Raw genomic sequence first — 27,371 nt, 5'->3', positions numbered from 1 at the left:
ATGAAGTGTTTTTTCTCAAAGTTACCGGGATATCACTTATCCTACTTATATCGATACACTCATAACAACCTAATCATTACGAAATGTATATTCAATTAAATAAGCCACACGTAGCAAATAAGCCATTACATTTTTTGTTAACCAAATTCGAGACTCACTCATTGACCTCCATACAAAAATTAATCGCCCAGTTAGCGAAAAAACGCCACCTGCTGGAGTAGACCGTTTTCGGGACCAGTTATGCCGCTCGCTTCGCCTCTTCCTCTCTGCCTACATTTGAAGGCCCGCTACTAGCGCAACGTTATTGTTATTTCAACTGCAGTCTCTTTGCGAGTGATTTGAAATGCCGTTGCTCCATCACAAATGTCTTTATGTTTTAGTTGTTTATAGTAACATTGCTCATGTAGTTGTATGTTAATCTATTCAAACCCTGCAATATATATTTGGTGACAAACTACACACCTGGACATAATTTGTGGCAAAAAAACCTATCCAGTAACGGAATTTTTAAAATACTTTTCGCTGCATAATAAGGCCTCATCGATCCTCGGCCTTTCGTACGGATTTTAACCGATTTCTTATGCTTGGCTGGCGTCCTCTGCAGCAACCAGACAATTCAAATCCAGGTAAGAAATGATTTCGGACAGATTTTCTGAACATGCAACTTACATACAGCTACTCCAATACGTTTAGTTGTTGTCATGAACGAATATGAAATACTAGATATTAAACTATATAGATTAATACAGATTTATCCGATGATTAGCTATCGCGTTGCATACGTTAGCCAACGGTGGCTAGCCTTTTTCTGCTAGCAGCTAAGTTAGTGAATAAACAGCAGTTATAGTAGCCAAATACTGAAATGTGTGGTCTTGAATTGCAACTAACTAATATATAGCTAGTCATTCAATACAAATTATTACCAGCTTGCTAGCCATCGGTAACGTTAAATTAACTGTACTTTTCGTTTGTTAGCTAACATTAGTTTACATAGCTAGCTAAGTTACTTAAGCCATTATTGTTAGCCAGGGTGCAATCTTTACGTAACGTTATGTAGCTAAGCTGCTAGCTAATGTTATTTTCCTACCTAGTACTAGCAAGCTAACGTTACTTATCTTAATTAAAAATCAGACAAACATCATTATTGGCTGTGAAAGCTGTCAGTTTGCAAGGCCTACCCCTCCCCATACGCCATGTTATTATTATTTAGCCAACTTTTGTAGCAATGTTGTTTTAATATGCATCTTGTTAGCTAGCTATATTTAGCTAATCGGGGGCTAGCTTGCGAGTCAAGACTCACTGCTAGCAAGCCAAGTATAACGTTAGTAGCTAACTAACGAGACACTTTCTGTTAGTAAGACTAGCCTATATTTCTTACCCTTAACCTAACACCCAAATCCCTGTATACGTTTTTAACAGATACGTTTGTGCTCTCTTTTCTACACGTTCAACAGGTTCCTGACCATGGCCTGTACAGTGTGACAGGCACCTAGTCCCAGTGAAGTGAGACAACCGTTAACCTGTTACTGGCACTGCCCTGTGCTGCTTCAGTACCCTCACCTTTTTAACTATATATATTAAGCACTCAATGCAACCCTAACGTATTTCCAATTTAGACTATCACGTGTAGTGCTGTCCCATTCTCAGTAGATTTAGGGCTAACTGTCAGTCAGACACAGAGCAGTGCTAGTTCCCATATACTCCCAGTATGGCGTCGGTTCCAGTATACTGCCTGTGTCGCCTACCCTATGATGTCACACGCTTCATGATCGAGTGTGACATCTGTCAAGACTGGTTCCATGGAAGGTAAGTTATATTTCAGTGTCATCTTTACTAATTTCCAACTTTTTACAGTAGGCTAGTTGAGTAAATTGGTTTTGTTTATTGTGTACATTGTTTTTTTGTTTAGTTGTGTTGGAGTGGAGGAAGACAAAGCAGCAGAGATTGACCTGTACCACTGCCCCAACTGTCAGGTCACCCATGGGCCCTCTGTCAGTAAGTCCCTCTTGTCACTTTCAATTTGATTTCCAGGCTGTCTTGTTATATTTTACATGCATTTCAGACCTGTTTGAATCTATTGCATCAGGTGTGCTAGTTCTGAATACTTTTAATATGTGGAATGACTGGGGGTACTCAAGGAGAGGTTTAGTAAAACCAGCTCTACAGGAATGCACATGCCAATACACCTGCCAATACACATGCCAATTCCTCTGTGTCTTTTGCCTTCTGGTCTGCCTTTAGTAGTGTGGTTCTGGTTGTAATCCCAATCTGTTGTTGTCCCCTTTATGTTCTGCAGTGAGAAAGCGGCGTGGAGGAACCAAGCAGGCTGATGCTGGAGCCACTGGAGGAAGAGACACTTCTGGTCGACCGGTAAAGACTGGCACTCCACAGTTTGTCAGTGAGCTACGTAGCCGCACCTTCCCAAGGTAAACCTACCATATTACATTATGTCTATACAGTACATGTTCATTCTCTTCCACACTGTCTTTTTATCTACTATTTACATTTACCTATAATCACCCCCTTCCAGAGGAAGAACCCAATCTGACACCTAAATGAATTCAAGCGTAAAGCTTCTGCTTGCATACATATATTTGTCTTACTTTTTAACTCTGCAGTGTTGGGAATGGGTTCGTTAGTAAACATTTCAATGTAAAGTCTACACCTGTTGTATTTGGCGCATGTGATCAATAATATTTTAATGAATTTTATTTGACATACAGTATAGTGTCTCAACTCTATCCGAGTGGTCCAGAATATGGCCTTTTAAATCTGCATTTTGTATTCAGTTAATTTATCATTGTTGAGTGACACTGATAATTATTTCTAGCTCTACAGTTCTGCCCTGGTTCCCTCTGTTGAAGTAATAATAATAAGACTTGGGTCCAGAGTTGTGGATAGCTTGGTTGGTGTGAACCAGAATTTTAAAGTCAACGCGTGAGCATATGAGGAGCCAGTGGAGGTGTGGGTAGGAAACGTGCAGCACAGTTCTGGACATATTGTAGCCTTAGGCACTTGGCAGATGTGCCAACAAACAGGGCGTTATGATAATCCAGACGGGATGAGATGAAGGTATGGATGAGTTGCTCAGCTTCAGGCTGTGACGTCGTAGGTCTAACGTGGCAATGTTCCGTAGACGGAAACACACTTGATGTGGGTAGAATTTTGCATCATAATACCATGACATCCACATTGAGTTTACTGTCAAATTGTGCGCATGTTGATTTTGTCCATCCGCACCAGACGCCTTCATGATATAAAAGTTAAATTACCAAAACCAACTGTTAACCAGCTATATTAATTTGGGGACAGATCGAAACACATGGACATTTAGCTAGCTTGTTATTGCTTGTTGCGGCAATACCAGTTTCTTTAGCTAATCCACTCACTGTACTCATGTGCCAAAGAGACTGGCCTTTGTCATCTTCATATATGAACATTCCATCATTAATGAGCTCGAGGAGAACTGAGGAATTCATCCTGAATTCCTCCAATCACACCGATTTATGCAAATATTGGAACTTTTTTTCTCCACAGAACACATTGCTATCTGGTTGCTCACATCTAAATTCTCAAACTAAATACATACTGCAATTCCAACCACAAAACATCTTATTAGTTTTTTTTATTTTTAAGCTTGCTCATTTCAACTGGCCCATCTAACAGCTAAATATTTGTTTTTTACTTTGTTATAAACACTAATTCAATTTGAGGCAACACATGTTGTCATGGAAAATATTCATGTTATTGCCAACAAGCAATGAGCAACTTCGCTGTAAAATCCAGTGCATATTAAATGTTGAGATTCCCGAAAGGCCAGTCTCTTTTTCACTGGCAAGGAGTGGAATGTTAGCTAAATAGATTGGTACTCAGACTAGCGGTGTTTGCCTATTCTAGTTATTCAATTTCTATATGTCCCTCACGCTCTCCCAATCTGTGTTTTGTTCAGTGCTGACGAGGTGCTGTTGAAGCCGTCGGGGGCCCAGCTGACTGTGGAGTTCCTGGAGGAGCGTTCCTTCAGTGTTCCCGTGATGGTCCTCAGGAGGGACGGCTTGGGCATGAGCCTTCCCCCGGGGAACTTCGGAGTCAATGACGTAGAGCACTATATTGGTAATCCTCCCTGTTTTTAGGGCCCATTTGGTTTTACATGCCATTAGTTTGATATGTGGTGGTTTTTACCCACATAATTAAATAGAACACTGAGTTATAATCTCTGCTATGGTACCTTTACCTACCTTTGTTGCATTTATACATGATTTATTTTACCTTTATTTAACTAGGCAAGTCAGTTAACAACAAATTCTTATTTTCAATGACTGCCTAGGAACAGTGGGTTAACTGCCTTGTTCAGGGGCAGAACGACAGATTTTTACCTTGTCAACTCGGGGATTCGATCTTGCAACCTTTCGGTTACCACTAGGCTACCTGCCGACCCATGCACTGACTAGAAGTTACCCTGGATAATAGCATCTGCTTAATGATTGAAATGTCAATGTAAACCTCCCACAGTACACCTGCTCTTCCACTAGTCACATCTCAATGACATTTCATTACCATAGGAGATGTGACCTAGTGTAGGTTATCAGAGTAACCTAATGTCTTATCTCCCGCAACACTTTTTCGTTGAAGTTGTATATGATCATGGTTAGGGCTGTGGCAGTCATTAGATTTCTTTAGCTGGTGATTGTCAAGAAAATAACTGCAGGTCTCACGGTAGTTGACCGTTAATTAACGTAAACATATTTAGCTTCTCCTGGCTTCCACGCAAAGCCTACAAGCTACTGATGCAGACCTTTGGAACATCTACATTTAAAAAAGTCTAATACATCCATGTTATATAGCCTACACATCACGTTAAAGCCATTATTTATTTTAGACAGGTCTAAAGAAACATGATATGAAGAAAATGTAGTCTATTTCAGAAGAAAAGAATAGCATACTATGCGTTGTCCTTATGTTAGGCCCTGATCTCTCTATGCCATATGGCTGTGGGCAACACTAGTTCATTTAGCAGACAAGATTTGCTTAGAATTCCATGGCATTATTTTCTATGTTATAGTATGAACAATACAATTGAACATAGCTGAATAAAATAGAAAGGATATTTTCTCCAAACAAATTCTGAGTGCACGTTAATCTGTGTTGAGCGGTTATTTATGTAACTTTAGTTGGGCTTAATATTTAGATGTTTAATACATTGTTAGGCTGCATAATGCAACTCTAATGATGATTTGAAAAAGTTGCATGACCTCTGCTCTGTTTTTTTGCACAGGCTGTACATACTTCATCAGTCTCTCATTCACTATTTGATAATTCCTTGAATTTCCCAGCGGCATCCCCCTTGTGTGGCTGTAATGCCCCCTAATCCATGCCTTTTGAGGACAGTGGCCATTGTGCCCTGGGCTAAATATAATAATTATAATTCCCTTCTCCCAGCTGCATGCTCCAGAGCACCTCACTCAAATTTAATTTTTATCTTTTAAAATGTACCTTTTATTTAACTTGGCAAGTCAGTTAAGAACAAATTCTTATTTTCAATGATGGCCTAGGAACAGTGGGTTAACTGCCTGTTCAGGGGCAGAACAGCAGATTTGTACCTTGTCAGCTCGGGGGTTTGAACTTGAAACCTTCCGGTTAATAGATCAACACTCTAGCCACTAGGCTACCCTGCCGCCCCAAATGTCTCTCCGTCACGTGATTGGGTCTTTTCTCACAGGCTACAAGTGAAGACGGACACATCAGGGACGCAACTGCGTGCATCCCATTCCGAGGCGCATATTGGAAAAACTGTCCACAAATACTTTTCGTGAGCCAACAAGACGAGTAGGCCTAACGAACAGCAAAGCACTAGCCTATGTCAATCTACTATCCCCCAAAGTACAAAAGTCGACCTATTCTGTGCGAGAAATAAATATTCCAGATATGGTCTGGAACAGTTGTGGGATGTGAGATCCCAAATCAATGCAACCACTACCATCAAACAAACTTTTTTAAGCAATGAGGCTAACACAACAGACCAGAATGTTTTAGCTGGTACTCAGTGTAGGTTATCAGAGTATGTAACCTAGTGTTGATAAGCTATTTCTTCACATTATAAGCGCAGCAATGCGCACATGGCAGTAGGCTATAAGTGTGAATGTTCCATTAGCGGGATAATTCCATTCTCGAAAGTGACCGCAAATGCCATTATGCATATAATGATTTTATTAGAAAGGTGCATTTTTATGGTGAAAATGATCTTACCCAAACTAGAAACTCACGCGCTGCGTATATATGCCAGTTAGGCTCTACACCCGTTGAAAAGCTAATTAATGTGCTTCATTTTGAGAAGTTATTTGGCCACTTTAGTTGTGATGTTAACCTTATTAAAACATATAGGCCTATGGGCTAGGCTACATGAGGTGTGATACTAACCTTATTAAAACATATAGGCCTATGGGCTAGGCTACATGAGGTGTGATACTAACCTTATTAAAACATATAGGCCTATGGGCTAGGCTACATGAGGTGTGATACTGACCTTATTAAAACATATAGGCCTATGGGCTAGGCTACATGAGGTGTGATACTGACCTTATTAAAACATATAGGCCTATGGGCTAGACTACATGAGGTGTGATACTAACCTTATTAAAGCATATAGGCCTATGGGCTAGGCTACATGAGGTGTGTGACTATGACTTGAAAAAGTCCTTAAAAAAGCATGAGTTTCTTGCCTTACTGCACACAAGCTGGGCATCATTCAGTGATAGGCTAATAGTGTCACCCTTCAGACTATTCTTGATTTAACCGTGTCTTTACATATACTAAGTAATATATGTGTGAAATTAGTTTTGATTTAGAATGGACATTATCATGCACCTGTATCAAAACAGGGGTAGCAGAAAAAAATGTCATTTAATCTAGGCACTTAAATAGCGAATGGAGGACGCTTTTCTCATGGTTCAATTTCATGCCAGCCAGGTAGGCTATACTCCTGTTGTAAAGAGAAGCAATGTGCTTAATATTAGGAAAATTTAGAAATATATATATATATATACACACACACACACAGTAGGCCTAACCTATAGAAAGCTGATGGCGTCCTCTTTTTAATAGAGGCCATCACTCTGTTTTCGCACATAATTCCATAGCCTATAGAAATGTTGCGCAACATGAGCTCATGGGCTCTCATGAAGTGTTTGATTAGATTTTCAGTTACATTTGCATTGATGTCAGAGTGATTAGAGGGTACTAGGCAGTTAGAAAGTTTGGTAGGCTTCTAATGACCATCAGCAGCATGAAATCAAATGTATTGGTCACATACACATGTTTAGTGTCAGACCTTGGAGAAGCCTAATTACCGTGACTAAACGGTCACGTTGAATTTGACTGCCACCATGACTCGTGACTGCTGGTGTGGCGGTAATACGCTCACCGTAACAGCCCTGATCACTATAGGATAATAAAGTCTGGGGAGCAGCAAGATGTGATTATGTGTTGATTGCGTGTTGTCTGTAGGTCCAGACAGGGTGATTGATGTGATTGACGTGTCTCGCCAAGCTGACCTGAAGATGTGTCTAGGGGACTTTGTGGAGTACTACAACAGCCCCAACAGAGACCGGGTCCTCAATGTCATCAGCCTGGAGTTCTCTGAGACCAGGTACACTGCTTGTTCTTAGGTCACTTCGATCTACTCATTGGTTGGTATTGGTCTTTAGGGGTCTTCTGGTCCACTCATTGGTTCGTATTGGTCTTTAGGGGTCTTCCGGTCCACTCATTGGTTAGTATTGCTTTCTAGGGGTCTTCCTTGTCACCAGTACATCAGTTGGTTGATCAAAAGTTCCATTTTGCCAGAGCCATACGGAGTGTAAGAAATTACTTGGCATAATAATTGTTTCTGCAGAAAATATTTTAGTTATGTTGTGAAATCTGGTGTTTTTAATATACAAAATGTCAATGTTCTGTACCAGGCTGTCCAATCTGGTGGAGACTCCAAAGATAGTGAGGAAGCTATCGTGGGTAGAGAACCTGTGGCCTGAGGAGTCTGTGTTTGAGCGGCCCAACGTCCAGAAGTACTGCCTCATGGGGGTCAAGGACAGCTACACAGACTTCCACATCGACTTCGGAGGCACCTCTGTCTGGTACCATGTACTACAGGTAAGAAGAGCGCCGTTATGGGACAATTGGGGGCCAGATTGCGTAGTGCCAACTGTCCCTTTTCACAATCTTCATGCTGTGCTGACATGCACAATTGGATAGTTATACAGTGAGACTCTTATCTCCCTCACTAGCTTTAAGCACCAGCTGTCAGAGCAGCTCACAGATCACTGCACCTGTACATAGCTCATCTGTAAATAGCCCATCCAATCTACCTCATCCCCATTCTGTTATATCTTGTTCCTTTGCACCCCAGTATCTCAACTTGCACATTCATCTTCTGCACACCCTACCAGTCCAGTGTTTAATTGCTATATTGTAATTACTCTGCCACCATGGCCTATTTATTGCCTTACCTCTCTTATCCTACCTTATTTGCACATGCTGTATATAGATTTTTCTACTGTATTATTGATTGTATGTTTGTTTATTCCATGTGTAACTCTGTGTTGTATGTGTCAAACTGCTTTGCTTTATCTTGGCCAGGTCGCAGTTGCAAATGAGAACTTGTTCTCAACGAGCCTACCTGGTTAAATAAAGGTGTTCTCAACGAGCCTACCTGGTTAAATAAAGGTGTTCTCAACGAGCCTACCTGGTTAAATAAAGGTGTTCTCAACGAGCCTACCTGGTTAAATAAAGGTGTTCTCAACGAGCCTACCTGGTTAAATAAAGGTGTTCTCAATGAGCCTACCTGGTTAAATAAAGGTGAAATAACAAATACAAAACATAAAAAATACCTGCTCTTTTCATGAGACTGACCAGGTGAAAGCCATGATCCCTTAATGATGGTACTTGTTAAATCCACTTCAATCAGTGTAGATGATGAAGGGGAGGAGACAGGTTAAAGAAGGCTTTTTAAGCCTTGAGGCAATTGAGACATGAATTGTGTATGTGTGCCATTCGGAGGATGAATGGGCAAGACAAAAACATTTAAGTGCCTTTTGAAAAGATATGGTTAGTAGATGCCAGGCGTAGGACAGTTGCAGTGACCGTATTACCGCCACACCAGCAGTCAAGAGTCATGACCGCAGTCAAATTCCCTGTGACTGTTGGTCAAGATGATCCCAATCCAAAACTGTGAAAATGAAGGGCACTGATTTGTAGCCTACCAAACCTGCTAATGGCCTGGGACTCTATTGTTCCTCTAATCACTCTCTAAACTAGTGGTCCCCTACCGGTTGATCTCCAAGCCATTCCTAGTTGATCACCAAACATTTCTGTGAAAAACCCAACAATAATGCCTTGTCTTCCTATTTGTTTGGAGCTGTTGACGGTAGATGCACTTGATTCTGCAGCCCTAGTGCCTGACTAGTTAAGGCCCACTGCACTACTTTTGTGAAAATACCCCCCCCCCCCCCCCCCCCCCCCCCCAAAAACAATTTTTTTTCATTCTGGTTTTTCAGAACCCTCAGCCACCCTACTTCCCAAGGCTATGCTAATGTTATTATTTGTGGCTTGCCTTTTTGAATATCAAGGAATATTTCACTTTTTCTGGTCATAGGAGTAACATGAGACTTCCTCATGTCATTTCTCTCCTGTTCTATTAGTTTTCTTATCTTCCTAGTTGTGGTGTCTTTATATCTTTCTAAGTTTCTAACAGCGATGGGGTTGCAACTCAATATTAGGAAGGTGTTCCTAATGTTTGGCATACTCACTATATAGAGGTGTTATGGGAGATTTAACATTTAAATGTATTTTATCCATTACTGCCTATATGTTGTTCATAATTGTACGTGCTGTGTCTGCCTGATGGATGAAAATGAGCTCTGCTGCTAACATGCTGGCCAGACAGGCTCTGCGCATGGGTCTGCATTAGACGTTGGCCGATTTATGAATTTTCAACGCCGATACTGACTATTGGAGGACCAAAAAAAGCCGATGCCGATTTATAAAAATTGATTTTTGTAATAATGGCAATTACAACAATACTGAATGAACACTTATTTTAACTTCATATAATATATCAATAAAATCAATTTGGCCTAAAATAAATAATGAAACATGTTCAATTTGGTTTAAATAATGCAAAAACAAAGTGTTGGAGAAGAAAGTAAAAGTGCATTATGTGCCATGTAAGAAAGCTAATGTTTAAGTTCTTTAAGCTCAGAACATGAGAACATATGAAAGCTGGTGGTTCCTTTTAACTAGTGATTAAGATAAGTTTAATGCTAGCTAGCAACTTACCTTGGCTTCTTACTGCATTCACATAACACGAAGTCTCCTCGTGGAGTGCAATGTAATCAGGTGGTTAGAGCGTTGGACTAGTTAACTGTAAGGTTGCAAGATTGAATCCCTGAGCTGACACGGTAAAAATCTGTCATTCTGCCCCTGAACAAGGCAGTTAACCCACCGTTCCTAGGCCGTCATTGAAACAAAGAATGTGTTCTTAACTGACTTGCCTGGTAAAATAAAGATTAAATCAAGGTGTAAAAAGATAACTGTGTCCAAAAATACAGATTTCCGATTGTTATGACCTTGAAATCGGCCCTAATTAATCGGCCATTCCGATTAATCCGTCGACCTCTAGTCTGCATGTTGATTTTGTCAATCTGCTCCAGACGCGTTAAAATACCAAAACCAACTGTTAACCAGCTATATTAATTTGGGGACAGGTCGAAACACATGGACATTTAGCTGGCTTGTTGTTGCTAACACATTTGTCTTTGGAGATAAACATTGGGTTGTTATTTTACTTGGATTGCATATGGTCTTTCTTTAGCTGGAACTTTGTAGAAGTTTTATGCATGTTGAGTCATACAAAATCATGTGTTCTCTACTCTGATAAAAAGGGGAAACCTAGTTAATTTTTAGTTTGTTTTCATTGATAAGTTCATCCTTCTTCTGTGGATTTTCTATGGCAGTTGGCAACCTACTTGAATGTGCATTACCGCCACCAACTGGAGTGTGGATCTTTCAATCACCACCGTGGGTATGAGTAGATGGGAGAGGCGGGACTTGCAGCTCATCAAGCGTCTGAAATGGAACCAAGTTCTATGTTAGTGCCAGGCTATGCAGACTCAGGCTATGCAGACTCCCGCAAGCAGTTTGGATGAAATTATTATATCAAATGTATGTGTACATTTTATTTTGCAACTATCGCGCACGCAACGTGGCCAGTCTGATCAGCATGCAAATCTTACGTTCATGTGGAATAAAATGTTGATCAACTGAAAGGTTGATTTAATAAGCACTGTTGGATAAATGTCTGTCTCTCTCTCAGGGTGAGAAGATCTTCTACCTGATCTCCCCCACAACGGCCAACCTGGCCCTGTTTGAGCACTGGAGCTCCTCGTCCAATCAGAACGAGATGTTTTTCGGGGACCAGGTGGACATGTGCTACAAGTGTTCCGTCAAACAAGGAAACACGCTCTTCATCCCAACAGGTATTCGCCCTCGCTCTTCATCCCAACAGGTATTCGCCCTCGCTCTTCATCCCAACAGGTATTCGCCCTCGCTCTTCATCCCAACAGGTATTCGCCCTCGCTCTTCATCCCAACAGGTATTCGCCCTCGCTCTTCATCCCAACAGGTATTCGCCCTCGCTCTTCATCCCAACAGGTATTCGCCCTCGCTCTTCATCCCAACAGGTATTCGCCCTCGCTCTTCATCCCAACAGGTATTCGCCCTCGCTCTTCATCCCAACAGGTATTCGCCCTCGCTCTTCATCCCAACAGGTATTCGCCCTCGCTCTTCATCCCAACAGGTATTCAGTGTTTTCAGAAGTTCTCAGGTCTAAATCGGTCCCTGATTAGAGGGCAATGATGAAAACACAGTGGAACTGGCTTTGAGTTCCAAAGTTGAGTTTGAGGGATGTAGAGCACATCCATGTAGTGTACTATTAGGTACACCCATCTAGTACCGGGTCGGACCCTCCCCCTTTGCCTCCAGAACAGCCTGAATGATTTGGGGGAATGGATTTTACAAGATGGGAACGTCCTACAGGGATGTTTGTCCATGCTGACGCAATGTCATCCATGGACTCATGCTGCTTACACCAAATCCTGACTCTGCCATCAGCATGACTCAACAGGAACCGGGGTTCGTCAGACCAGACAATGTTTTTCCACTTCTCATTTGTCCAGTGTTGGTGATTGTGTGGTCGTCTGCTGCAATAGCTCATCCATGACACGGACCAACGAGTTGTGTGTTCCGAGATGCCGTTCTGCACACCACCGTTGTACTGCGCCGTTGTCTGTTTGTGGCCCGCCTGTTTGCTCGATTCTTGCCAATCTCCTTCAACCTCTCATCAATAAGTTGTTTTTGTCCACAGGACTTCCTCTGACTGGATGTTTTTTTGTTTGTGGCACCATTCTTGAGAAACCCTAGACAATGTTGTGCGTGAAAAGCCCAGGAGGCCCGGCCGTTTCAGAGATCCTGAATCCGCCGTGCCTGGCACCAATGATCATGCCGCGCTCAGTCGCTTAAGTCACTCATTTGACCCATTCTAACATTCAATCAAACAGTAACTTGGATGCCTGTCTGCCTGCTTTGTATAGCAAGCCATGGCCACGGGACTCATTCTGTAGGAGTGATCCATTTTTGTGAACGGGGTGGTCTACCCAATAAACTGTCCTTTGAGTGTATGTACAGGTGACAGTCCTGGTACCGGCCTGCTATTGTGTTTGACATGCAGTACATTTCTGGTGGAGTTCGTCAGAACTCACTATATTATGTGCGAATAGTACATGCATAAATTAATAGTTTAACTGTATATGTGTGAGTTGTTCACATGTACCTGTGTGTGTGTCTCAGGATGGATCCATGCTGTGCTGACTCCTGTGGACTGTGTGGCCTTCGGAGGGAATTTCCTACACAGCCTCAACATTGACATGCAGCTCCGGTGAGTCCCTTCACCCCTGCCTCTACCTGAAACAGTCACATCACCTACGGTACTCCGCTTTCCTCAACTGATCTTAGCAGCCTCTCTCTCCACATCAAAACTAGAATGCCATTCGGAAAAATGCTCAAGCAATACATGGCGGCAGGTAGCCTAGCGGTTAGAGAGTTGGGCCAGTAACTTGTTGGTTTGAATCCCCGAGCCGACGTGGCTCTGTTGACGTGCCCTTGTTGCTCCTATAATTCACTCTGGATAAGAGCGTCTGCTAAATGACTCAAATGTACATTTATATTACCATTGTACCAGAATAGAATGTATAGTATGTATTCCTACTATACATTCTATTATAAACTGGGTGGTTCCAGCCCTAAATGTTGATTGGCTGACAGCCGTGGTATTTCAGACCGCGTACCACGGGTATGACAAAACATTTATTTTTACTGCTCTAATTACTCCGCGTTGGGTCGTGTGTAAGAACAGCCCTTAGTCCTGGTATATTGGCCATATTCCACACACCCCTTGGGCCTTATTGCTTAAATACCAAATGTCTAATACCATTCTCTCTGCGTTCTCTTCCAATCAGAGCATATGAAATAGAGAAGAGGTTGAGTACAGCAGACCTGTTCAGGTTTCCAAACTTTGAGACAGTGTGTTGGTATGTTGGCAAGCACCTGCTAGACACATTCAGAGGTGAGGCGCTTCATCATAAATCATTGTTTTTTTCCCACCTCTGCTGAACTGCATTTATTTGGGCAATGTTTGTCAGGAACCTTATAACTTCTCTACTGGTCTACTTTACAGGTCTGCGAGAGAACCGCAGACACCCTGCTTCCTACCTGGTCCACGGAGCCAAGGCCCTCAACAATGCTTTCCGCATGTGGACACGCAAAGAGGTGATTCTTTATTGTAGGCCCCCCTTATGAATGCATTAATTAAGCCTTTATAGCAGCTACATAAGACATAATAACACCTGTCATAGGCAGTCATAAACATTATGAACAATGGCATGAAGGTGTCATGAAGCTAGTTATATTGGGCGCAGTAGTCTTTGTTTTGTGATGTTTTTGTGCTCTGGCCAGTCGCTGACTGACCACGAGGTGGAGATTCCAGAGACCATCGAGACTCAGCGGCTAGTGAAGGACCTGGCCAAGGAGATACGACTGGTTGAGGTAGGCAGGGGGAAATATTTCATAGAGTACACTGACTGAGCCATGCTACTGGGCTGGCCTGGTTGTTCGTCCACCATAGAAAATATCTGAGCCAGTATAGTTCAGGTCGCACCTATAGTGTGAGGCACTATCAAATTTCAGTCTGGCTTACTGAGACTACTCCGTCTTCTCCTGTCTGTCACCACAGGACATCTTCCAGCAAGGCCGTCCTGCGGCTCCTTTCACCTCTACACAGGGCTTCCCCACCCCCCTCCCCAAAGCCTCCCCTCTAGCTGTCTCCCAGAGTCCAAGCCGCCCCCCAGGGAGGAAGAGAGGCCCCAAACCCAAGGATATGTCCCCCAGCCCCAAGAAGAAGGGTCAAAAGGGCTTAATGAAAGAGGCAGGCGAGTTGGACCTCCTGGAGATCCACACCAAACACACACTGAAGAAATTCCAATGTGGGAACAAGAAAAACAAGAAGGTATGACTGATTGTTCAACTGTCCTTTTTACCTCAACATTTCCCCCTCTGGGACAAATAAGGTTGAAAGTCTAAATGTACTTTGGCTCTCAGCCTCACATTGTTAATGTGTATTATAGTGAAATGCTAACAGGATTGTGCCATTCCTCTCCTTCTCCAGTTAGAGCTGCCTCAGGAGTTTGCAGGGAAAATGAGCAAGAGCAAACTGAAACTGGTGCTGACCAATGGCAAAATACAGGGGTAAGACTGGGAGGTCAGGAGACTCTTCAGTATCTTCACGCCAAATCTTCATCTCTCTTTTTTTTTTCTCACCCTTTCTAATTTTCTCTGCCTGCCTCTCTCTCTGCCTCTCTGCCTGCCTGCGCCTCTCTCTCTCTCTCTGTCTCTCTCTGTCTCTCTCTGTCTCTCTCTGTGTCTCTCTCTGTCTCTCTCTGTGTCTCTCTCTGTGTCTCTCTCTGTGTCTCTCTCTGTGTCTCTCTCTGTGTCTCTCTGTCTCTCTCTCTGTGTGTGTGTGTGTGTGTGGCTATCTGCCTGCCATCCTCTCGGTCTGGCTTGCTTGCTCGCTGTCTGCCTGCTTGGCTTGCTCGCTGTCTGCCTGGCCTGGCTTGCTCGCTGTCTGCCTGGCCTGGCTTGCTCGCTGTCTGCCTGGCCTGGCTTGCTCGCTGTCTGCCTGGCCTGGCTTGCTCGCTGTCTGCCTGGCCTGGCTTGCTCGCTGTCTGCCTGGCCTGGCTTGCTCGCTGTCTGCCTGGCCTGGCTTGCTCGCTGTCTGCCTGGCCTGGCTTGCTCGCTGTCTGCCTGGCCTGGCTTGCTCGCTGTCTGCCTGGCCTGGCTTGCTCGCTGTCTGCCTGGCCTGGCTTGCTCGCTGTCTGCCTGGCCTGGCTTGCTCGCTGTCTGCCTGGCCTGGCTTGCTCGCTGTCTGCCTGCCTGCCTGCCTGCCTGGCCTGGCTTGCTCGCTGTCTGCCTGCCTGCCTGGCCTGGCTTGCTCGCTGTCTGCCTGCCTGGCTGCAGTCCTCTTGTCAGCCTGCCGTCCTCTCTGGCTGTCTGCCTCACTGGCTGCATGCTTCTCTCTGGCTGTCTGCCTGCCTCTCTGGCTGTCTGCCTGCCTCTCTCTCTCTGGCTGGCTGCCTGCCTGCCTGTCTCTCGCTCTCTGGCTGGCTGCCTGCCTGCCTGTCTCTCGCTCTCTGGCTGGCTGCCTGCCTGCCTGTCTCTCGCTCTCTGGCTGGCTGCCTGCCTGCCTGTCTCTCGCTCTCTGGCTGGCTGCCTGCCTGCCTGTCTCTCGCTCGTACTGTTCTTGCTACATTTCAGTGTCATCCATCCTTATTTCTGCCCACAGGAAGAAGGGAGGTCGTTCAGGCATAAGTAACAGTGCGGGCCGTGCCTCTCAATTCCAGCACCATTCTATGGGAGGGTCTACCTTGTCAGATTTTGAGTCCGAGGACGAACTGCAGATTGATGAAACTCCCCCTCCACGACGCAAGGCTGGAGGATCTAACAAGAAGAAACTCAGTGGTGAGAGAGTACATAATCTAGTTTGAATGTAATATGTAGTGGGGAGCACCTGCTTCATAATAGCATTCATTACTAAAGCCTACAACAGTTTTCTGCTCCTGTTGGGTCATTCAGTTCATCCTACTGAGCCTTGAGGAGGAAGGTTTTTAAAGAGTTATTTGGGTCAGTGAGTGTTATCGTTATTAAATTGTATTGGTCGTATACACACTGCGAGCCAGGCCTAATCGCTCAACATCAATGCCCAACCTCACTAATGCTCTTGTGGCTGAATGGAATCAAGTTCCCACAGCAATGTTCCAACATCTAGTGGAAAGCCTTCCCAGAAGACTGGAGGCTGTTATAGCATCAAAGGGGCGACCAACTCCATATTAATGGCCATGATATAGAATGAGATGTTAGACAAGCATACTGTTGGTCATGTAGTGTACTGTGCGGGGTAGGTTCTGTCGGTTGGTGGCGCCACAAACTAGAACCCACCTCATGTCTGTATGCCTAGATCGTGGATCTCCCACAGATGGATCGTGAGCTACTAGTAGCTACCAGCCCACCTGTGAGTAGCTCGCCAAGCAATTCTAAAAGTACATGCTATTTTTTCATGTGTTCCATCATTAACTGTGATAAACATAAAGCTCCCTGCTACTATCCAATCAAAGCCACAGTGTCATTATGCCACCCCTGGTTAGCCAAACGTTACACAATATCTGGGTCGGAAAGGTAGGCACGTTGGGCAAGTAACCGAAAGGTTGCTGGATCGAGTTCCCGAGCTGACAAGGTAAACATCTGTCATTCTGCACCTGAGCAAGGCAGTTAACCCACTGTTCTCCGGGCGCCGATGATGTTGAAGGCAGTCCCCCGCACCTCTCTGATTCAGAGGGGTTGGGTTAAATGCAGAAGACACATTTCAGTTGAATGCATTGTTGTACAACTGACCCTCCTTTCTTTCCCTTTCCAAATACATTTCCAGCAATATTGTCTGTTTATCACTCTGTATGTACCAGTTAATGGTGCCAATGATGAACAGTCTGGTGGCTAGATAGAAAAACTATTTTACAATGTTAACTGCAAAGCTGGCTTTACTGAATGAACTAACAATGATTATTGGCCATTGTTTTACAAACTCTGCCATGACTTGTTGCAGCAGTACGCCTCACAGCAGAAACATCGCTAGACCAACACTTTCCTCTCTTGCTAGATGTGCAATTAAAAGGGAATTACACATAAAATCGAATGGTCTTCAACATCCATTTTCAGGAAAATAATAAATATAATTTTTATGGGGCCTGTCATGCCAAATACTGTTTATTAACCATTATTTTACCAGGTATATTGACAGAAAGCACATCTCTTCTACTCATCCCCAGGTCCTTTGTGTACAAGAGAAGAATGTGCCTATTTGAAAGCTATATATATATGAAGTAGCTTGCGACATGTTTCATTTTTTAAAAGTAGCTCTTGTGCAAGAAAAGGTTGGAGACCCCTGGCCTAGATCGTATTCCATCAGGGCACACTTGGCAACAAAATTAACATTAACAACCCTTGTCCCCCCCTCAGGTCTCCCCCGGAAGCTACCAAGGGCCAAGCCTTGCTCTGACCCCCATCGCATCAGGGAACCCGGAGAGGTTGACTTCGACATTGAAGAGGACTACACTACAGATGAGGAGGAGACCATGACTGTCCATGGAGTGAAGGGTGGAGCCGGGGGCATCCTGGACCTGCTGAAAGCCAGCAAACAGGTGGCAGGGCTGGACTCTGCTCTCAGGTAGGACCTGCCTCGCAATTCCAGACACTTAATCAGCACTCTGAATACATTTTGTTTCAGACTATCATGTATTTATTTTCCTTTTTCTGAAGTCAAGTGGATAATGGAGCCAACGAAATGTGGAAGATGAATGTGTTACTCTTTACTTCCATTAACATTACCGAGAAGCTTGGATGACTTGCGTAATCAAAGTTTTTGCAACGGATCTAATTTGAATTCTTACTCAAACTACTTCTCTCTCTCTCTACCCTCCAGTGAGGAAGCGCCAGCCTCTCCCAGCACACGAGAAGCCATTCAGGGCATGCTCTCCATGGCCAACCCTCCTTCCTCTTCCTCCTCTTCTTTGTCATCCTCCTCTTCCTCCCCTCTCTCTGTCTCTGGAGGGCTGTCTGAGGGACTGGGATTAGTCAAAGAGAAAGGAGGGAGAGCCGTGTGGGTGACAGGAGACAATAAGAGCAGAACAGGAAGTGCCTCTAAAGAGAAGACGACGTTCCAGCGCCCCGGGAAACGGCCTGTCAAGCGGCCGGTCCATCACCTTAGTGATGAGGAGAGCACAGATGAGCAGGAGACTCTTGGCACCTGTTTTAAAGACGCAGAGTATGGTGAGTCATAGGCTGTGTGCTTCCATATGACACCCTAGTCCCTATATAATGTACTACTATTAACCTGGCAAGTCATAGGAGGAAGGACCACTGCCCCGGAGGCTGCTGCCCTCGCCCTGAGGCCATTCATTTTGGAATGGTCTCAAATAGACCTGTGGTGGTCATAACATTTTGTCAGCTGGTCATTTTCTTGCAAATGACTGGCGGTCTCACAGTAATTGACCGTTAATTAACATGTTTACGTTCTCCAGGCTTCCACGCATACAATCTGCGCCTTTGGAATAACTCGATTTAAAATAAAAATGGAATAAATATAATTTTAATATAGCCAACACCATCACAATAATATCCATTATTTGGGAGAGAGACTCTCTCCTCCTCTGCTTTTGTGGTAAGTAATTAAGATGACATCTAATCAATTGAAGATGGAATTAAAATGACAGGATTAAATGAGAAAGAAAAGGTAGCCTCCTATTCTGGTTCTGAAATTAACGGAGTTGTTGTGTGTACTGTAGGACGGTGAGAAGCACAACGTTATGGCTAGCCTCTATTAGCCTAGTTTCTCTCAGGTTGATTCAGTCAAGACTGGTAGGCCAACTATGTAATCAGATGGGATGATAAATAACTAGCAAGAAGCGAGTCTAGTGCCAGATAAGGGGTTGGGTCTCCCTCTGCCTGCTCCGAGCCTCCAGTGCATAAGCGGCTTGTGGATTTCAAGTTTGGGGAAGCTTATTTTCACCATTAACAATGTACGTTTTATAATAAAGCATTCCATGCATCATCACATTTGCAAACTTATGTAAGAGAGCTTCTATTCCTAATGTGATGATTCAATTTGATAGTCCATAGTAATTTACACTAGTAATATAACTCAATCAATTTTTGCAAAAGAGACCACTGTTCAATGCAGCGAATAGTGGCTTAAAGTAGGCTAGGCTATATCAGATACATTTCTCCTTTTCTTACCATGGGGAAATGTTAGAAACACATTTCATGCAATTCCACTATACTTTATTTGTCTGAAGACATTAGCACAATCTTTTTTTAATCGGACAGACATTTTAAGGTAGGCTACTTTGCTGACTGACGAACAGATCAATAAAAATGATGTTGTCTGATCCATGTAATCGGCCTTCATACAATATGACGGTCCATCTAACCTGGAGGAGGAAATGATTGTCCAAAAACAAACAAACGTGGTACTGACCCAATGAGAGACAGTGAATTTGCACACTCACCAGGGATATGGCCCATGTTCTCCACTAGTGCCAGTAAGATAGGCTACTGTTTGCTCAAGTTGAGCATTTTGATAACTAAAAGACAGATTGGAGTCTTTTCATTGCCATCTCCTTATAGCAATAGCCATTTGCTTTCCAAAAATGTTACCACAATTTGTATTCACTGACAGTCACAACTCAACAATATACTTTTATTTTTATACACACACACACACACTCTTGCTTTCACTCACGACATTATGTGGACACCTGCTTGTCAAACATCTCCTCCTTCCAAAATTATGGGCATTAATATGGAGTTGGTCTCCCCTTTGCTGCTATAACAGCCTCCACTCTTCTGGGAAGGATTTCCACTAGATGTTGGAACATTGCTGCAGGGACTTGATTTCATTTAGCCTCACACACACACACACACACACGCCACTCTATCAACCACCAGGATGCGTCAACCACCATTCCTGTGATTGGTAGATGGCAGGTTGATTGGCGGGCCGGACACCGCGAACACTGGGTACTGGTAAATACAACACAACCAACTAACCACATAAAACACAGCTCTCTGTGCGGGTCGCTAGAATATTATGGGCGCTCCTTATTTATCAAAGTTTGTATGAAAGAAACTCATAGCTGTATTTGCGTTTCATTGACGATTGTGCTCTGTCAGAATTTGTGGCTAGCATTAGTACATTTGATTACAGTGGTGAGTGAGAATGACAAATCAGTGGCTGATAACGCATCATCTGTTGCTGAACGACAGCGCCTCATAGTGTGTCGCGGAGTGCTCTTCAAGAAAACTGCATTAAAAATATCCAGTAAACCGCAAAGCACCCGGGCATCTCCGAGCAGAGACCGCTGCTAAGCAGAGAGCGCCCTGAACCGAGAGCGCAGTTGCACTTGGCCAAATCATTTCCAGTAATTTATGCATTTACGCTGACATGTCGCGACCCATCATTAACAGGGTCGTGACAAGGGCCGGCCCTGTACCTTCTGCCGCGCTAGGCGAGACACACATGCAGTTGTGGTGTGTTGATTGGGGGAAAACATGTTGGCTGAAAAAGTCTCAAAATAAAGGTGGATAATGAAAATAGAAGTTTCAGAGAATAGTGTAAAATAAGCTTTGTCGATGACCCAGCCTTAACGAATTTGGTCTATTTAGACATCGAATTTGATTGTCCAACATCAGTTTCAGCATTTATTTATTTCATCACTGCCTAGAGTGGTCTCTTTCCTCTGCTGTGGTGTTGCATTGCAGTCAGCAACGTTTTCTCTCGGGTGGCTGTCCATGGTCCTGGAATCAAATCATCTGTTTGCTTGGACACCAGCCTGATCTCCAGCTCCTTCCACCTCTGGAAACTATCTAGGTGGTCATGTGACTTCTCATGCGAACTGAGGTGGCACAGATTCTTCCAGTCCCTTTTCCATCCCTGACCAGCGCAGATTTGCACTGGTGTGAAATAAGTTTTCAGCAAAAACAAAAGGCTGCATCGTTTTGCTTGGAATAGACAAGCCATGGTCTCTACTCTCTCCCAGTTCGCCATCCTCCTATTGAAGTGGGCCACCGAAAACTTTAGTTTCCCCTCCTTATCCTGATAAGACCCAGCCTGCACGAACATACCCCATAAAGATCCATTCATATATTTTGGCCACTCTCTGGAATCTTATGTTTTTTGCCCTGCGAAGACCCTACTATATTGGACCCACTCACCATCCCTGATGATGGTGCTGCTGCTGCTGAATCTGACTCCCAGACAAAAACACAAGATCCCAGTGAGTGGCCAAAATATGAATGTATCTTTACGGGATATGTTCGTGCAGGCTGGGACACAACGGGATAAGGAGGGGAATCTCGGTGAATGAATGGCCTGGCCTCATAGGCTTGTCATTCTCCACACCTGCTGATGGACATTGCTGCACACTGAAAGATTTCACCAGATTTTATTTATTTTTTAATATTAGCTTCTTGATAATTTCTTAAACATGGTAGCAAATTGTTTCAAATCTCTATAGCTCACTTTTAGCAAAAATTCTATCCACTAGGTAGCTATCTAACATTAACAGGCTAGGTTAGGCTATTGCCAAATCACTAATCGTCTTCATCACACACAAACATAAAAAATAAAATTAATGTTAATGTTTCACAATTGGATAATCTCATATAAACACACATCACCATAGCTACGAAGGATAGTGGGAGTGGAATGAGGTGGGGGTGGGAACTGCAGCAACGCTATGAACTGGTGTCTGGGGTGCCGCCGGCGGTGTAGGAGCTGATCAGGGGCACCGGCGGGTGGCAGTCAATTGTCAAAATGCAGCCCCAAATTCAAGTGCCGCCACAGGCGGCTGCCTAATCTTTCCCAATGGGAGGGCTGGCCCTGGTCGCGACCAATACTTTAAAAAAGCCTGAATTAGAGGGACAATAGAGCGCCAAGTACCAGGCCATTAGCAAGTTTGGTAGGCTACCCATCAACACCGTTCCTTTGCACAGTTTTGGATGGGATTACCGTGAACAACGGTCAAAGGGAATTTGACTGAGGTCATGACTCGTGGGCGGTAATATGTCACCGCAACAGCCCTAGTCTCAAATATGCACACTCTGCCTAACTGGTTCCCGGGCGAGCTAAAAACGAACTCACAAACATCTTAGCTTGTCTAAATCATGGTCCAATCAGGGCACTATGGATAATTAACTAAATGTGAATGATCCAATGATGTCACAGTCATTATCCTTGACTGTCTGTGTTTTCAGTCTATCCGTCCTTAGAGTCTGATGAGGAGGACCAGGTCAAGAGGAAGAGGAACTGGGGCGACACTCCTTGGAGCCCCAAAGGTACTCATTACTGAAGTCCCTGAATGTTGGACTGTGGACATATTTCATCACCAAATCGGCAAAGGAAATGTGTTGATACTTAGTTGAACATTTTAGAAACCATTTGGTAGGGGGATTTGATTAATTCCACTAAAATCTTCTCTTGTTCCCTCAGCCCGGGTGACCCCCACCCTGCCCAAACAGGAGCGCCCAGTAAGGGATGGGGCCAGAGTGGCGTCTGTGGAGACTGGCCTCGCTGCAGCTGCTGCCAAACTGGCACAACAGGTGAGAGGAGGGGACATATGTTGGAGGAGGGGACATATGTTGGAGGAGGATCTACTTTTAGCAATAAACAAGCTTTTTAAGTTGAATTACATTGTCCTCCAAGTGTTGCTGTATCTCCTCTCCACTTCTGCGGGCAGTTTGGGAAGTTAAAGTTCTGAGAGAGGAAGGGCAGTTGGCGGTAGTGCCTTTTTTATCAAATCTTTTAGGCATTCAAATAGATATGACAACCATCAAAGACATGTTTTCTCTCAACTGTCAATTGAGAGTCTAATGTCAAAATGCCATGCTCCAAGGAACTAGGGAAGCTGAGTGCGTGTCAACTGTTCTGTTTGTTTATTCATCCAGGAGATCCAGAAACCCACCAAGAGGAAATACACCAAAAGGCCCCGCCCTATTGCCCCACCACAGCCCCCTCGGGCTGAGCCGTCTCCTCCCTCCCCCCCTCCGGCCCCGGAGCCTCCCACCCCTGACTTCAGCCCTGAGCGGAGGATGGAGTGCTACTCTGCCAGCCTACTGGACCATGAGTACACGGCAGGCCCTGGCCCGTTCGGTCCTGGAGGCCCCAGAGGGAGTGCTGCTATGGCTCCTGGGGTGTTCCTCACCTCCAGACGACCCTCCCTCTCCCCCCAGAACAGCAGCACTTACTCCCCCTCAGCAGCCTCCCCCGCTGGGCTAGCCAGCCCCGGCAGCGCTGGAGCTGGTGGAGGTAAGTACACATCACAGCACATAGACATGAGTTGTGTTCATTAGGGCACGCAACGGAAAACGTTTCAAAGCATTTTGATTATATGTCCAGATAGTCCCTCCCTGTATGTCTGTTTTCTTCCATTTGGTGTCTAATGAGCAAGACCCTGCACATTGATATTCACAAATGTGACAAACTATTTTCTTACCCATTGCCTCCTCCTTCCTTCATCTCAGGGAAACGTCCAAAGAAAGGACTTGCAACAGCAAAACAGAGACTAGGAAAGATTCTGAAAATACACCGCAATGGGAAGCTTCTCCTGTGAGATGCTTTCGGAGATATGGATGGGGAAAGATTTTTAGGAATGATTCTCGGAGGAAAGATGGATGCAATTTTAAAGAGGACTTAAAGGACGTGACTGCTTTAAGAGACTGTTTATTTTGTTCTATAATTCAACTTTTGTTCATCTGGTGTCCTCACCTAAACCTGTCATCCACTCATGTTCCACCCTATACCCCTTCCCAGTCCCATTTAATAATTAATCATTGCTTGAATCTATATAGCGCTTTTCTAGCGCTGAAATATTCACATTCTGCTTTGGTACTCTGCTTTCACATTTGGGATTATTCATACCTTCATATGAATATATTGAGAAGCATATCAACATTTAGTTGGTCATGCACTGCTCAGATCAATGGAAAACATATGGTCAATTAATTGATCTGTCTAATCATCAATCAAACCATTTAACTTACATGAAGGAATCATGTATTCATCAAATTGGCAATGAAAAATGTCTGAAATCTATTTTAGTTGATAAGTTATATGACCCATTCTTCCTTTGACGTGGGTCTCCTTTTAATGTGCACAAGCGCGCAGGATTGAGGGCAATGGGGTGAATGTTTTAAATGGGAAATAATGCATTTCCTGACAATTCAGTCAAATGGGATTTTGAGTTCGTTTTTAGTTTGGGATTATTTATTTTCAAATAGCTTTTATATTTATTTTGTGGTAGTAGGAATGCTTGCCTTTCCAGTTCTGTGTTCTCACCTCACTTTCAACACCTCAAGTTCACGCCATCTTTTGTATTTATTTGACTACTCTAGGTTATTCCTTTTATTCACCACCTGGGTTTTTCTTTTTCCCCCATGTACATAGCAACCAAACCTTTTTAAAGGAACAGTGCAGTCAAAAATGTATTTTTGTTCTGTGTTTTTATATATATTTTCACACTGAGGTTGGAATAATATTGTGAAAATTATGATTATTCCCTTTTAGTGTACAAGCTGTTTGAAAAGTCCACCTGGAATTTCAGCCTGTTTTAGTCGGATGGAGTATTGGTCTGCCTGGTGACTAAATTAGTTTAATAGACCAATAAGAAAGAGTTCCAAACCACTGACAATAACAGCTAGTTTTCGGTTTTCCCCTCCCCACTCAGACCACTCCCAGACAGTCCTAGCAAAATTTTTACTTGAGAAATTGCTCTTTTGCTTAAAAAAAAAACTTTTATTTTTGTACATTTAAAAAAAAATAAAAAAAATACTAAAAAAAGCACCACGAGGTAATTAATTGTTTCCCAGAAAATATTTTATATTGAGATAACAGCAACATTGGACATTTTTAATTATGTGAAACCTGTCAGAGTTTTCACTTGTGTTTTTGATTCTATTCATTTAACAGATTGGTACCTAGGTTACATTTAACTCACATCTGGATGAAGTTGTGTTTTTAGATGTGTATATTTTTGAATTGATATAGCCATCCGTTCCATTAGTACTGTTATGACATGAACAGTCTGGTTCCTAATACTTTTCCAATCCACCATGGTTTGTATTCAAGTCTTTAGTATTATACACTTGAGCCAGCAGTTGTAGAATGCATCCCAAATGGTGCCCTATTCTTTAGTGCACAATTTTTGACCAGGGCCCATTTGAGTAGCATACGATTTCAGGAATAGGGTGCTGTTTGGGACGGAGCCGTAGAATGTGTTTTATTTAAAGAACGTGCTACACATTTAGACATGCAGAGTTGTAGTTTTATCTAAGGATATTGAAGTCGGGAAGCTATGGATTTGATAATGATTCCGAAATGTACATAATTGTTGGAATTTTGTTTTTATATAGTTCAAAGGAAGTATTTCTTAACATACCTTGTATAAAATAAATGTCATTTGGAGAACTGTATGCAATAGTCTAAAGTATTGTTTTTTTAAAAATTTGTATGCAGTAATAATTGTCATTCTGTTTAGTTGGTTGTGTTATAATTAAGCAGTAAGGCCCGAGGGGGTGTTGTATATGGCCAATATACCACTGCAAAGGGCTGTTCTTAAGCATGACGCGACGTGGAGTAGCCGCGGTATATAGGTCATATACTACAAACCCACAAGGTGCCTTATTGCTAGTAATTAGAGCACTAAAAATACATGTTTTGCCATACCTGTGGTATACAGTCTGATATACCATGGCTGTCAGCCAATCAGCATTCAGGACTCGAACCACCCAATTTATAATGGCAGTAAGGCACCTCGGGGGGTGTGGTGTATATGGCCAATATACCACGACTAAGGGCTGTTCTTATGCACGACGCAACGCGGAGTGCCTGGACACAGCCCTTAGCCGTGGTATATTGGCCATATACCATAAATGCCTGAGGTGCCTTATTGCCATTATAAACAGGTTACCAATGTAATTAGAACAGTAAAAAGTAATTTTTTTGTCATACCTGTGGTATAGTCTGATATATCTTGGCTTTCAGACAATCCGCATTTAGGGCTGGAACCACCCAGTTTATAATGAAGTTTGTTCTCAGTAGCTCTGCTCTTATTGTTTTATCTGTTTTCCCTAATGTTATCATTTTAGTATTAATAATATTTACTCTTGTCAATGTATCTGTTAGATGTGAATTGACCTGGAGGAGATATACTTCCCTTATTATTTGTGTGGCCTGCAGTTGTTCACCAAAAAGGCCCTGTACTCACTCATGTTGTACTACTGATGTACGCATTTTAACAGAATGGTTGTGTGATATACTACAGAGTTTGTCTGTACAAAGTTTCAAACATCACTTCTGTAATAATTGTTGTGCTAAAAAAAAACTTTGTTGTGCCACAACAGTTGTGTGAATTGTGTTGTACATCATTTGTACAACCTGAGTATACAAGACCAAATAGTACAACCTTTTTATTGGGCCAGTACTGTTACATTGTTTGTTTTACTACTCTTTTCTCTGCAGTTGACCCCTGTCTTAAACCATACCTGGGTTAAAACACTATTTGAAATCATTCAAAATACTTTAGCTGTGCTCGATTGAGCTTGCCTGTTGCAGTGAAACCAATAGAAGTCCCAATAGTGCAAACCCTTCCCACCAGACCTGGCACTCCAGGCAGGCTGAAGCAAACGCTTAAAGTATTTGAACCATTAGAAATAGTGTTTCAACTCAGATCTGTCTTCTACCAGTTTAAAAGCTTCATAGCTGGACATATGGTGGCGACACTGAAACGCACATCAATCTCAACTGTATGTTCAAGATTAATGGTTCTGACTGCTATTATTGTAATGATATTAAAACAAGGAACATTTTGCATTGTATTAAACACACCAATACTTTACATGTATTTGGACGTACATTTATTTCCTCTTCCTATAGCATTTCTACCAAGGACTTTCAGAGGGTGTGTCTGCACCATCCCTTATTCTTTATCATTGCAAAGGAAGGCATTTTGATTTTTGATCATTTAAAAAAAATAAGTATATAACTGAGCCGTTGCGATTTTCTATTGCGATGGTTTATTAAAGTGTGGAACACTTTCTCTCAGGGTTTTATTGTGTATCTATATTGTGCTTATTAGGTAATGGTGATAATTACATTTACACAAGCTGTAGAAA

The 27,371-nt window shown here is 43.2% G+C and overlaps 1 protein-coding gene across 2 annotated transcripts; it reads left to right on the top strand.

Moving 5' to 3' along the window:
- Positions 1–218: 218 nt before the first annotated feature.
- Positions 219–27,094, top strand: LOC109908318 (histone lysine demethylase PHF8). Of its 2 annotated transcripts, none has more exons than XM_031794645.1 (21): positions 219–626; positions 1,455–1,806; positions 1,910–1,995; positions 2,288–2,426; positions 3,950–4,110; positions 7,501–7,642; positions 7,953–8,139; positions 11,360–11,522; positions 12,891–12,978; positions 13,559–13,665; positions 13,777–13,868; positions 14,055–14,144; positions 14,332–14,604; positions 14,764–14,843; positions 15,937–16,112; positions 17,664–17,871; positions 18,127–18,473; positions 22,458–22,538; positions 22,693–22,802; positions 23,148–23,508; positions 23,724–27,094. In XM_031794645.1, the coding sequence occupies exons 2-21, from the start codon at positions 1,709–1,711 to the stop codon at positions 23,810–23,812; spliced, it is 3,078 nt and encodes a 1,025-aa protein (XP_031650505.1). In that variant the 5' UTR covers positions 219–626; positions 1,455–1,708; the 3' UTR covers positions 23,813–27,094. The 2 variants fall into 2 exon arrangements, with proteins under 2 accessions (XP_031650505.1, XP_020362531.1); XM_020506942.2 differs by having other exon boundaries at positions 304–626; positions 2,297–2,426; positions 23,724–27,067.
- The last annotated feature ends 277 nt before the right edge of the window (positions 27,095–27,371 follow it).

Source organism: Oncorhynchus kisutch, linkage group LG17 (assembly GCF_002021735.2).
Source record: "Oncorhynchus kisutch isolate 150728-3 linkage group LG17, Okis_V2, whole genome shotgun sequence".
Taxonomy (NCBI): domain Eukaryota; kingdom Metazoa; phylum Chordata; class Actinopteri; order Salmoniformes; family Salmonidae; genus Oncorhynchus; species Oncorhynchus kisutch.
The sequence above is the reverse complement of the archived record's forward strand: the minus strand, read 5'-3'. Positions and strand labels throughout refer to the sequence as shown.